Below are 14,793 nucleotides of genomic sequence, written 5' to 3'. Positions count from 1 at the left end.
AAGGAATGCAGGATACATAAACTTGTCACTGTAGTCTTCTTGACTTACATATTGCACTAAGTTTTGAGCATCTGCCCCATGAAAACATGCAACAAAAAAGTGAAATGGATCATACATACATTTTGTACACAGAAGCTAACAAGATGTTAAAAAGATCTTATTTTATGCATGAAATAAATACTCACTCTGGCAGTGGGGAACAAACATAGCCACAAGGGTTGTTATGACCACGGATGCAAGAGGGAGACGGAGGGCATTCTGGATACTCCACACTGACAGCTAAGTGACCAAAAACAAAACTGAGAATGAAGAACCTATCAACTAAGTATATCGATCATGTTGACATCAGAGTGGGCACATCATGAGATGCTTAATGTGTAGTAGCCTAATGCTACTGTGCAGTAGTGTGCCAGGCAAAAACTGCTAATACACTACTGCACAGTAGTGTTAGACTACTATGCAGCAAGCATCACTAAAAAACCGTGCACCAGCACTACTGTGCAATAACTAGTTACTGTGCATTTAGTTAGTACTTCATTAAGTACTAAGCTAAATACACAGTAACTACTGTGCCTTAATGAACGTGTAGACACACCCACTATTTCTCAAAAACAAAATGCTGCTTTTCTGAAATGGCACAATATAAAACTTATAAATGCAATTACTACTGGCTGGGCACGTCTACATAAGATGTTTACTGTGCAGTAGACTAGTTGTGCAGTAAACACTTCAGTGCCCACGCGTGCCCCCATTCAGCTAGAGTAAACTAATTTATGCCACACCAGGATAGTACTTGTAAATAGTAGTACTACCCTGCTGCAGAGTAAAAAAAAAACTGCAGCATTGCATGCGTAGATTCTGCCCTGGCTGGCTGGGCCACACAGTTGCTTCAGTGCAGGGGCTGCCTGGCCTCACACTGAACTACCCTTGTGCCCCAGCCAGACCCTCTACAGCACATGTTAATGCGGAGAGCAGCCCCAGGCTGTAAAGCTGACCCCCCCCCCCCTCCCGGCAAAGTATCCTGCCAGCCAGGGCTGCTCTGACCCCGATCAACATGCTGCAATCCCAGGCACGCATTCAAATGGCAATAAACTCCGGAGTGTACTGCTTCACATTATTTGCACCCTGTCCATAGCAATTACATTCTGCCAGCTAGGTTTTAAGAGAATACTTACTATCTGTGCATACACTTGCTCTAAATGCAAATGCAAACTTCCATTACTACAAAAATATTCTGATAGTCACACCTATAGAAATCAATTTCAAGACTTTTGGCAAACCCCCATAATTAGTAAGGGAACTAGGGAAGACGAGGAAAAAAAATGACTGCACATGCAGCCTGAATTGCCTTTTGGAGGGGGAAAGGTTTGCAGAGGATGTCCTAGCAGCACTGTTATGCATGTATTAATGTATTAAAATAATTCAATAATCAAACTATTTGGAGAACATTCTATGCTGCCATTTGCCAAAGGCCATACCCACACAAAGGGAAGACTAAAACAAAACAGTATTTTTGTGGCTTTATTGGTACACAATTTAGCTGTAACGTGAATTAATTTCACATGTATAATTTTTTCAGTAACAGTGTTGGTACAGGTCTGAAAACAGAAAAAAGAGTGAGCAAATAATCAAAGACTTTCACCATTAAAATAATAACTAGGGTATAGAGCTGGTTGAACACCACAGAAATGTCTTAAACCATTCAATAAATCCTGGTGAAATATGGCTGGAATATATTTGGAAACACTACTTATTCCTGCTCTGATTTCTACATCTTTCTTCCTTGTGGTAAACCTCTTTTCTCTTCGTGGATTCACTTAATTTTTTACTTTTGAAAAATTACGCTGAGTCTTCCTCAAGAGTTGTCTTTTCCATGTTCCCCCCCCACCATTCTTTCCCTTTTTGTCTCTCTCAAATTATCAGCTTTCTACATAATGTATCCCCTTGATTTTTTACCACCCACCTATGACTCCATTTGTGCACCCACTCATAGACCAACTAGGAGAATATTCCATATAAATAAGAAAAAGGAAGAACAAAACCCAAAGAAGCCATTTTTATGTATAATAAAGTAAGAGCGAGAGCAGAAACATTATTTTTATTTGGAATTCACCTTTAATTTTATTATTTATAATTATTGTCATTACTTTATTATTTTACATTTACCATTTTATTGTCATTATAAGCAAGCTCTTTATTTTAGGAGATATGAGAGGGGAGAATTGTTTAGACAAATCCCAATCACATTTCTTAGGACTTGAAAATTATTAGAAATTAAAACACTTTATAGGTGCCAGACATGCAGTTATGGAACATTAATATTGAATACAGATACGTAAAAGTGATTAACAAAGGAATAAAAAATGAATTGTCTTTTTCTATACAAATTGTACGTGAAACCTTCAATTTTATTAATAGAAGAGAGTAAATATTATAATAAGAGAAGCAACTTGTTATGCTGAAAGACATTTATGATATAGAATTCCCTAAAATAGACAAGTAAACACTGCACAAAACAAGGGATTACAAAACCTTTTCCCTCAAAGTTAGTGTGCACTTAGATAAGAGATAAAGCTATTTGAAATCTTGTAGAAGTGAAGTCTGACTCCTCTACCTTTACCTAATCTTGGGTGGGGAAAACTCTGATGGGTATTTGTTTTTATTTTAGTTGAACTTTGCATAGAACAAGGTATCACTCACTGGGTGCATCTACATGTGCTATTAGAGTAATATAGTTTAGTTTCATAGTTGGTAGGGTTGGAAGGGACCTGAGCAGATCATCAAGTCCGACCCCCTGCCGTGGCAGGAAAGAGCACTGGGGTCAAACAACCCCAGCAAGTTGTTCATCTAGCCTCCTCTTAAAGACCCCCAGGGTAGGAGCCAGCACCACTTCTCTTGGAAGTTGATTCCAGATCCTAGCCACCCTGACTGTGAAGTAGCGCCTCCTGATGTCTAGTCTGAATCTACCCTCTGCCAGCTTGTGACTGTTATTTCTTGTCACTCCTGGTAGTGCTCAGGGGAACAGGGACTCCCCCAATGCCTGCTGGTCCCCCCTGACTACTTTGTAAATGGCCACTACATCCCACCTCAGCCTTCTCTTGTGGAGGCTAAACAGGTTCAGGTCCCATAGCCTCCCCTCATAGGGCCTGCCCTGCTGACCCCTGATCATGCAGGTGGCCCTCCTCTGGACCCTCTCCATGCTGTCCACATCCCTCCTGAAGTGCGGCACCCAGAACTGGACGCAGTACTCCAACTGCGGCCTGACCAGTGTCGTGTAGAGAGGGAGGATCACCTCCTTGGACCTTCTTGAGATGCATCTGTGGATGCATGACAAGGTGCGGTTGGCCTTCCTGACCGCGTCCCCACACTGTCGGCCCATGTTCATTTTGGCATCAATAATGACTCCAAGATCCTTTTCTGTGATAGATGATAAACTCCAATGCAGTTTGCACCAGAGTCAGCTGCTCCCAGATGCAGCATCTGCACGTGCGCTCAGGACCACAGCACTTAGAGCCAGGATGGAGAAGCCCCAGGCTGGCAGGTGGCCTGGGGGATCAGCCCCGAGCTCTAGGTGTCAGGGTCAAGCAGCGAACAGGCTGGCTGAGGCACGAAGGAGCTACAACACAGGGTTAGGCAGCATGCATTTTAGCACCCTTGTGGCCCAGCCAGACCCTGTCATAGCCTACACATCATGTTGAGCATATTTAATTACTCTGCCATAAGATAGTACTGTTAGGGAGTACAGCAGTACTATCTTACAGCCAAGTTAATTAACTTACTGTGCCCTAATAGGGCGTGCGTATAGATTGTGACGCTTTACTACAGAGCTAATCGGTCAACTCTGCAATAAAGTGCATGTGTAGATGCACCCAGTGTGACTACTGTGCAAAACTGGGTCAATAGTAATCAATATCATAGCTTCCAAAAGAGCCAAAATACACACATACAAAATAATATTTATAACTTACAGTTAGTAGTAAGGATACCTCCAGCATATGGCTTAATGTGTACCACATCAACAAAATCTCTTGACGAAATCACTCCCATACCATAACTCTGTGTAACACTGTGATATATGCCTGTGTCCTACAACAAGTAAGCGTAGATTAATTAAACAAATTCAGTTTCAAGAAATGTAGTTCTTTCATTGGCAAACTTCTGTTCTCCTGAAGAGTGAGAACGTGGCAAAAATAGATTTCTATTTGTTTGTATGTGAAGACATGGTTGATATCTACTTAAACCTAAGGACAGAACTAGTGGGTTTTACTGCTGTGTAAATGGTTTTCCTATAGCATTAAGAATCCATGCATTCGCTGCCCTTCCTAGGGGTGGGTCTTCATTTGTTTATTTTGATGCGTAAAATCTCAAAGGGCAGATCCAATGCTCTGGCCCTGTAATGCAAATTATTAAAATATATACTACCATGCAGTAAAAATGACATTTCACTCTATGGAAGAAATAAATACCCCTGAGTAAAGTTTATTGATTTTGATTTTATTGATTTTAAAGCTCCCAAAGCCCAGAAGGAAAGATGGGCTTGCTAGGATGCCCAGAAGTAGGTTATACAAACTAGCTGATGAATCAAAAGAAAGTGGAAAAAAGGTGTTAGAGAGATCTGGAAAGATGTATTAAATATAAAAGTTATTCACAATTGTTCATAAATGGATACTGAGACTTTTTCATTCATCTACATAAGGGTAGGCTAAATGCAGAGCTGCTTTTCCTCTTCAGAGATTGTTTTGTGCAGTTCTAGAAGGATCAGACGAGAAATCATAAGAGTTTTGAACTTGCATTGCTGCACTAGTACAATGCAATGTCAAGTCAACCACGTACCTCTCCACAATATTTGACTTTGACATATCTGATATATTAGCATAACACCCAATCAAATTTAAGACAAAAAAGCCTGATTTTTAAAAAGTATTATTAAGACTCCCGACAGTAACTATATGTACAAATGTAGTAGCTATATGTACAAATTAACTTTTTTCCCACGCAAATACAATTAAGTGTATACACACAGGGCATGCAACTACTCACATGCTTTAACTAGACACCTACCTACCTCTTTTGTAAAACTGAGCCCTAATTTTTTTCACAAGTTTGAGCATCATCTTGCTGCTACTGAAACATGTCAGGTTGTGACAGGCTAAATGAGGAATTGTGCAAGCTTCCCCAGGCTGTTCTGCCACTATGTCACAACCCTGACCCAGAGGGACCTCTTGCAATGTTCTTTAATAGTTCAATTGCTGGCATCTCTAAGGTTGCCACAATGGATGTAATCGGAGGTGCTAATTAAGAATTTGACACTGGACGACCAAGAAAATGGGCAGAGACTGCCAAACTCATTTTACACAAACCATTAAATGGTAGTAATTTTTAGTCACAATCAAGCTAGAATACATTCATATTTGAACCCTAGAGATTAAATGCTCCATATCCCATTAACAGTCCTTTCGAATCATCCTACACAAATAACAGTTATAAAATATAGTAGAATCTTTGGATTATATTATGGTATTACCTGGTCAATCTTTTCTAGCAGCCGGTAAGACTGTAATGCCTTGTCCCACTTGGATCGATGTTCAGGAAGATACATAAAGGGAATAACTTTAGAAGGTACCTCCTTAATTATTCCTTCTCCACGGTATCTAGGTTTTGTGCAGAAAAACATCTAAAAGTTATTAAATAATATGATGAACTGGAAGAAGTAATTTTACAATAGTAATTTGCTAGTGTTTGGGAAGTCAGATTATAATCTGAAGGAAAGCATGGGGATGTCATTGCATTTACTGGGCTGATTAAAATTCAATTAAATAACAAAATGAATTATTCTGGAACCGATTTATTTTTTCTCCAAAGAGCGTTGCAATCTTGACAACACAAATTATTAAATAAAAATTGCATTACAAACTATTGGGTTGTATCCTGTTAATTTAAAAATGCCTTTCCTTTACTTATTAATCTTTTAATTTATCTTTTGAATTTTTCAGAATATTTTTGGCCTAATTAAAATTTCCACACCATTCTGGAGCTGTTATTTTTGTATAAGTTATTTTGCAGGAGTTTTAGATCAGGGGTTTGGCAACCAATAGCCTGCAGATATACTGGATCCAGATATACTCCATCCAGGTGAAGGGCTTCAGTGGCATTTGAGGCCCTCCATCTCCATGGGCTGGACGGAGGAAGCTTGGGCCGGATGGACTGCACCATGGCCAGGCTGCTGGAAGCTTCACCCATGCCACAGCTTGGAGAAATGACGGCAGCACCCAGGTCTTAGAGCTGCCCTACCTCAGACCCGAGTTGGGTCTTTCTGGCCCACCACTACTGCTGGTCTAGAGAGATGACAGAATTCAACACAAAAAAGAACAGGTGTAGTTATGCACAGAGATTATAAACCTGACTCTCCGCGGCCAAACACTTTGTGTCATCACAGAAGCATTGCCAAAGCAAGTGTTGTGTGGGTGTAAATGACTCCCCGAGGCAGTGGAGAATCAGGTTCTCGGAGTTAACCGTGCTGCCTGCAATAGGTATAGAACATGATGGGAGCCATTCGAAGATCTGTTAAGTGAAGAGCAGGTGCGCTACATGTTAAGATCAGCAGATTTCAATTGAGCCACACCCTTTATTGCAGTTTATTTATGAATCATTGTTTAGCAATATCATGTGAGACTCTTGCCCAAATCTTGTAAAACCTTCTCATGTGCAACCGGTATGAACCACTTACCCAGATAGATTTCCTATAGGCCAAGGAAAATGGAAACTTTTGAAAACTACAACTGCCTCAACAAAGGAATGGGGTCTTATCACAATAACCGAAGTTTCCAGGTTTATACAGAAACATTTAGGAGATGAGGACACAGGACTAGGAGGAACCTCTTGAGTAGGGATCTCTGGAAGTTGTGCCGTAAGTGCGTGGCACAGCAGCTTCTTTCATCTTGGACTTTCCCCCACATGCCCCCAGCGCCGACTGGCAGAGGGGCCTCATTGCTTGTCACGCGCTGCCTGTGCAAATTCCAGAGATCCCTACTCATGAGTCATCAAATCTAGTCTCCTACTGCTTTGGCCCATCATACAATTGCTTTCATTTATTTATCAAACTTCCTTTTGGAACCACGAACACTTCTTGCATTCACTATTATTAGAAAGCTGCTCCTGAACTTCACGACTCTAATGGTTAGAATACTTTTTCTAATTTCCAGCCTAAATTCATTCATAGTCAGATTATACCCATTTTACCTTTGGCCAACACTGTCCTCTGGCTAGAATGTTTCTTCTCATTCTTCCCACTTTGTATTTATAGACAGCAGTCAGGTTCTCTCTCAGCCTTCTCTTTGCTAGGTAAAACAAGCTAAAAATTGGTCTCTTTTAGTGAGATAGGCCCCTCTCTCTGCATGTTCCATTTTCATTTAATCTTTCTTTGACTTGGGTGACAGGAATGGTACACAATTACAAATAAGGGCTTGTAAAACAGCCTTAATACTTCCCTAAAACTGCTGAAAATACCTTGAGAAGCACATCCTAGGATGGCATTTAATGAGCATTATCCCCAGTGAGGACACTGCTACACTCTCCTGCTTTCTCCTCATATACACTATTTCAGGTTTGGGGGCTTCCTAAACTTACAAACAAATGGTATAACCATAGGCACATGCATGGCCTCCCAATATGCCAACATATTTATGGCAGACCTTGAAGTCTGTTTACTCTGCAGCTTCCCTCTCATCTCCCTGATGTACCTCAATGACATCTTCACTGCATAGACACAAGGGAAGGAATCTCTAGAGAAATTTCACCAAGACTTAAATAACTTCCACTGCTCCATCAGACTAACTCTGGAATATTTCACACAGCAGGTTCATTTTCTGGACACTGCAGTGAAGGTTTGCAATGGCCACATTGCCACTACATTGTGTTGTAAGCCAACCAACCACCACAGCTACCCTCAGACCACCAGGTTTCATCCTAAGCACACCACTAGAATCACTGTCTACAGGCAAGATCTACGTCGCAACCAGGTCTGTTCTGATCCCACCAACTGGGATACAAACCTTAAGGATCTGAAGCTGGAATGCCTTCAGTGACAATACACTCCCAAAACTGTAGCCACTCAGATCAACAAAGGCAGACTCAGACCTTGTGCTGACTTGCTACAATACCAACCAGTTCCTCTGGTTGTCACCTCCAACCTCGAACACACTTCACTAATAATCTCCAAGTCCTCCTGGAAAAGGTCAACTGTTTCAAGGTAGCATGGGGGAGAAACCTGTCCTGGCTAAGAGGCAGTCCAACCTAAGCTGAAATCTCTCAGGAAGGCTACCTAGCTCCCATTCTCAGCAAGGTACCAGACTGCAGTAAGCCCAGGTGCCTGGCATGCCCCAAAATCAATACAGACCACATCAGCACTGGACCAAATAACATGGATTATAACGTCCAAGGTCATGTACCTGCACCTCTACCAACACTGTATATGCCATCATCTGCTTACAGTGCCCCACGGCGATCTACACTGGACAGACAAGGCGATCGCTACATAAAAGAATAAACTAACACCATTCATTCTTTCCTTTTTGCATTACTCTAGAAAGACACAAAGGACTGTGGCAAGACACTTTAACCTCCCTGGACACTGCATCGCTAACCTCAGGGTAGCTGTTCTTAAGCAGCAAAATGTTAAAAGCCAGTTTGAATGGGAAGTTACATAACAAGAAATTATACCTAACACAATTTAGTCTGTGTTTGGTTTAAATAGGGACTACTGAGTCTTATCCCACTACCTAGACTAGTTTTATGTGCCTATGAGTTCTTTGATTATTACCTTCCCTCTTTGCTCCCATCTCCCCCTCCATTTCCACCGCTTTCAAAATACTCTCTCCATTCCATACACAACTCCCTAAACTTCCTATATTCTGCTCCCTGCAAGCAAGTTCCAGCTGACAAATGCTTCTGCTATATCTAATTTAGTTAGTTTATAAGGTGCAAATCTACCTTGCCTTCTACATCATCTCTGTGAGCTAATAAAGACCATTATTAGTACTCCTCCGTTAAACAAATTATTGGCATGTGTGGCATGTAGTTAAATATCTAATGGAAACAAAAATTGGGTACAATTTGAGCATCTCACCCAGCTATTGTGTCATAAATATTCTTTACATATCTACCTTTATGTATATAAGAATAAACACCAGTAATTCTAGGTTTATTTTCATTACATATACAAAAATAAATTAATTGAATATAGGCAGGCAAGAAAAGACTAAAACCTGTGAAGACAAGATTCTTTGGGTAAATCTGATATCTTTTATTAGACCAACTCAGCTAGTTGGAAAAATTCTTCTTTGCAACCTTTCGGGCATAAATACCCTTTGTCAGATTGAGGAAGCACCTGCAGCTGGTGTGTGCTCTTCCTGGATGGAATTAGAGTCTCTCTCTCTTTTCTATTCCAGTTCATTTGCTGTTCTTCTCTAATTACATTAGCTTTTTAACAATCCCTTGTGCCACTGCTCAGAACACTAGCATGTATTTAGCAGGGTGACAGAGAAAATGGAAATACTTACAGATGTCCTGCATATTCTTTTGAAGGTTTTGAAGAAACTGTAACATTTTTCTCAGGGAAGAAAGAGAAAAATAAAAAATTAGCTGTCACTGATGAAAAGTAGCTATTTTTGATTATTGTTTACCAACAAGTTTTTAAAAATACTTTCTTTTACAACACATATGTTTTAAGGTAAATAATGTAATAAATAGTATTAACTGCTATACTATTTCCTTACCGAAACTTTTATTACTCTCCATCCTGATGTATCTTGACTGTATGACAACATTTTTTTGGAAACTTCATCCGTAATTTTCTTGAAGTCCATCTACCAGTAAAGAATTAAAAACAATTTGCTGTTTTGTGATAACGTAGCTTACAATGAAAGAAAAACACAGGGCCTGACCCTTCTTCGCACATGCAAAACCTCTAAGTACCTGTTACTCTACTTAATGAAATGCCCTGTAACCATCAGATAAGATTTCAAGGGGAAAAAGTCTTTATTTAGACAAAACTACAGTGGCCTTTAATAGGAGTTGTGCTTGAATAGGGATTATAGGATGGGACTTTAAGAAATAACTACAAAATTGGGGTACATGTCATCTACTGATTGAATGAAATAATCTTACATATTATTATCTAAATCATCACCCAAGACCTGATCCTATCAAGACTCATATGCTTCACTCTGCATATGTTCATATGCTCCAAGTGAAATCAATTAGTCATTTGGGTACAATTAACTACAAAGAAAAATCTTTGTAGGGTTGTCCTGGGAGAATATGGGCTTTACAGAGTTTTACAAGGCTGTCTTTTCTGACATCCTGCATAACGTAAACACCTCCTTATTTTTTGTACCCACAAAAGGAGAAGTTGTCATTGACAGCATAAGGAATTACCACCAGGTTTCCACATCACCGGTGGAACTGGCTCAACAACTGGACAGCTACTGGAAAGTAAGCAACGTGCATGAACATTGTTTCGGTTTCAGAACAGCTCCTGTTCGATCATGTTCATATCCAGCGCTCGTTGCCTTTTCTGTGATGGGAACGGTCAGAGGGTGGTTATTCTTCAACCAAATCCCTGTTGCATGTTATCCCAGGTGTTCTCACCTCATCAAAAAAGTCTTGGGCAGGGAGCAAAAGCATACCACATGACTAAATCACATAGTCTAAAGCAGGGATTCTCGACCAGGCTGCGATTGCACCCTGAGGTCCTTTCAAGAGGGGTTGCCCACAAGCAGTCGGATGCCATGCAGTGTTAGGTGTGCACACATGATTCTCATGCTAAAAACTGATTTCAAATACAAATCCAGCAAGATGCTGCTCAGTATCATCAGGGTTAGGGGTACAGACACCTACACATGATTCCTGTGAGACACCCAGAGACAGGAACCCAATCAAATAGGAAAAACTCAGTGACCTGCTCTGGTCTTCCTGAGATCTTTGCAACAGAGGAATTGCTCTACTATTTTTCCCAAGTCAAAAACCAAGTGGAAGCTAAAACCTGGCATTTTCCAAGGAGAGCCTTGAGTCTATCAAGGGATTCCTTGAGTTTACTGAGGGGTGCCTCAAGTCTTAAAAAGGTTGGGTCTAAAGATGAGGCCTACTTGACACAAGGTTAATATGGGCTCGACACCCACAGAGCAATGGTTTACACTCCACAATCCTCCCCCCATTATTAGAGGGAGCTATTGGGTACTCATCAACTGAAACTGGGGGACAGCATAAAACAAAACAGGGATGGGGGAGTGAAGGTCAAAAGAGGGGCACCAAAGAGGGACACTGAGCAGAGCCCAGTGGACAGTGCCCCCGGCCCGCGAATGAATCCAAGGAGACAGTGGACACTGCCCAGTGAAACTGCCCAGAGACATAAGTGGACCAGGGACAGGAAAACGGCCCTGCAGCCCCTGGGGTCCTTCTGACTAGAGCGTCCTTCCTGGTCAGGTATATCATGAGCTTGCCTAGGGCCAGGAGGTGGTTGACCAGGAGGTTCCCTGGACTTGGTGGAGCTGTGGATGAGGAGCACGTTAACAAAGAGGTGCGGGAAGTTGTGCAGCCACAGCTGGAGCAGGAGGTGCTGGAGGAGGAGGTGAAGGGGCTGCAAATGAGTGCGCTCCAGGTAGGCATGTGCCAGGATCCCCTTCTCTGATTGCAAAGGGCAGGTGTCAGGGGTGCCCGTGAACCATGCCAGATACCCGCCCGTGGCAACAGCTCCGTAGAGGAGCTGCCAGCTAAGTTGGAAAAACTCTTCTTAGCAAGCTTTCGGCTGAGGAAGCACCTGTAGTTGGTGTGTGCTCTTCCTGGATGGAATAAGGCCCCCCAGGTGGCTTACAGAGGATTACAGGCTCACCCGAGAGAGGTTAAAAGGTGCGAGGGCAGCTCAAAGCTGGAGGACAATCCGTGGTGCCCAACATGTGCTGGGCATGGTGTGGTGGGCAGTACGGCAGGAGGGAGACAGGAACATTTTCGTGTACCACATCAAATTAGCCAGATCTGCTCCAAATCCATTAAATCACTCCAAAGCCCTACGTGGCCCTACTACCTGCAAGCATCCTCCACCTCAGACCCTTCAGCCTCGGGCTTCACATGCCTCCAGATCCTTGGACATTCTCGTGTTTTTATTTGCACAAATATTTATTTCTATATACACTACATACACACACACCCATCCACATAAACATGCATCCATTCCATCCATACACACACCCACCCACCCACCCATATACGTATCCATTCCACACATACACACACACCCATCCATTCCATTCATCCACACACACACACACACACACACACATATATATCCATCCACACATACACACCCATCCATTCAATCCACACACACACACCTATATCCATCCATAGACACACACACATCTATATCCATCCATAGACACACACACACATCCACACACACACCTATATCCATCCATAGACACACACCTATATCCACACACACACATCCATCCATAGACACACACCTATATCCACACACACACATCCATCCATAGACACACACACTTATATCCATCCATAGACACACACCTATATCCACACACACACATCCATCCATAGACACACACACCTATATCCATCCATAGACACACACCTATATCCACACACACACATCCATCCATAGACACACACACACATCCATACACACACCTATATCCATCCATAGACACACACCTATATCCACACACACACATCCATCCATAGACACACACACTTATATCCATCCATAGACACACACATCCATACACACACACTTATATCCATCCATAGACACACACATCCTAGAAACACACCTATATCCATCCATAGACACACACACATCCATAGACGCACACCCCTATATCCATCCAGACACACACACATCCATACACACACCCCCTATATCCATCCATAGACACACACATCCATAGACGCACACCCCTATATCCATCCAGACACACACAACCATACACACACCCCCCTATATCCATCCATAGACACACACATCCATAGACGCACACCCCTATATCCATCCAGACACACACACACCTATATCCCTCCATAGACACACACCTATATCCACACACACACATCCATGCATAGACACACACCCATAGACACACACCCCTATATCCATCCATAGACACACACACATCCAGCCGCACACCCCTATATCCATCCATAGACACACACACACACATCCATACACACACCCCTATATCCATCCATAGACACACACACACATCCATACACACACCCCTATATCCATCCAGACACACACACACATCCATACACACACCCCTATATCCATCCATAGACACACACATCTACACACACAGCTATATCCATCCATAGACACACACAACCATACACACACCTATATCCACAAACGCACACATCCATGCATAGACACACATACCTATATCCATCCATAGACACACACACATCCATCCAGACACACACACATCCATCCAGACACACACACACCTATATCCACACACACATCCATGCATAGACACACACCCCTATATCCATCCATAGACACACACATCCATCCAGACACACACACCTATATCCATCCAGACACACACATATCCATCTATACACACCTATATCCACACACACACACATCCATGCATAGACACACCTATGCATAGACACACACCCCTATATCCATCCATAGACACACATCCATAGACACCCCGCCATATCCATCCATACATACACACCTATATCCATCCATAGACACACACACACACATCCATATACAAACCCCTATCTCCATCCATACACACACATTCATAGACACACACCTATATCCATCCAGACACACACACACAACCATACACACACACCTATATCCATCCAGACACACACACACGACCATACACACTCACCTATATCCATCCAGACACACACACACGACCATACACACACACACCTATATCCATCCATAGACGCACACACATCCATACACACTCCTATGTCCATCCATAGACAAACACACACATCCAGACACACACACCTATATGCGTCCATAGACACACACACACTTCCATACACACACCTATATCCATCCACAGACACACACCTATATCCACACACACACATCCATGCATAGACACACACACCCCTATATCCATCCATACACACACACATCCATACACACACCTATATCCACACACACACATCCATCCATAGACACACACACACCCCTATCTCCATCCATAGACACACACATGCATCCAGACACACACCCCTATCTCCATCCATAGACACACACACACACACTTCCATACACACACCTATACCCATCCATACACACACACACACACACACACTTACTTATATCCATCCATATACAGAAACCTCATTTTTCTCATTAGAGATAGATGAACTATTCATGACACACAACGCCCCGGCAGGGCACAGGCGGCCGCGCCACCTGCCACTGAACACCTGGCGCCCGCACAGGAACCTGCTCCAGGCAGGGAGCGAGTCGGCTGAGTGAGTCGGCAGCACTGGGAAGGGGCCAAAACGAGAAGCTGCCGTGCCCAGCAGCGAGGGGATGCAGGCGAGGAGCTGGGCCGGCCCTGCCCGGCCGGGCCCGCAGCTCTGCCGCACGCACTCACCTGCCCGGGGGCTGCAGCTCAGCCCTTGCAGCGCACCGCAGCCCTCCCGCACCGACTCCGCCTCGCTCGCCCCTGCCCGGCGCCTGCAGCAGGGCAGTGCAAGGCGCGCGGCATTGCGGGAGCTGCAGTC

The 14,793-nt window shown here is 43.0% G+C and overlaps 1 protein-coding gene across 2 annotated transcripts in view; it reads right to left on the bottom strand.

Annotated features, from left to right (window-relative positions):
• The window catches only part of STARD6 (StAR related lipid transfer domain containing 6), a 16,757-nt gene extending 1,964 nt beyond the window's left edge, over window positions 1-14,793 (bottom strand). Inside the window, exons 1-6 of one of the 2 annotated variants that reach the window (XM_019496099.2) lie at window positions 14,664-14,793; window positions 9,774-9,863; window positions 9,558-9,607; window positions 5,525-5,651; window positions 3,969-4,086; window positions 186-279 (exon numbers count right to left, since the gene is read on the bottom strand). In XM_019496099.2, the coding sequence (XP_019351644.1) occupies window positions 186-279; window positions 3,969-4,086; window positions 5,525-5,651; window positions 9,558-9,607; window positions 9,774-9,863 (479 nt within the window). In that variant the 5' untranslated portion in view covers window positions 14,664-14,793. The remainder of the gene's footprint in view (window positions 1-185; window positions 280-3,968; window positions 4,087-5,524; window positions 5,652-9,557; window positions 9,608-9,773; window positions 9,864-14,663) is intronic. The other variant, XM_006269653.4, reaches the window with a different exon arrangement.

Source organism: Alligator mississippiensis, chromosome 3, assembly GCF_030867095.1.
Source record: "Alligator mississippiensis isolate rAllMis1 chromosome 3, rAllMis1, whole genome shotgun sequence".
NCBI classification, from domain to species: domain Eukaryota; kingdom Metazoa; phylum Chordata; order Crocodylia; family Alligatoridae; genus Alligator; species Alligator mississippiensis.
The sequence above is the reverse complement of the archived record's forward strand: the minus strand, read 5'-3'. Positions and strand labels throughout refer to the sequence as shown.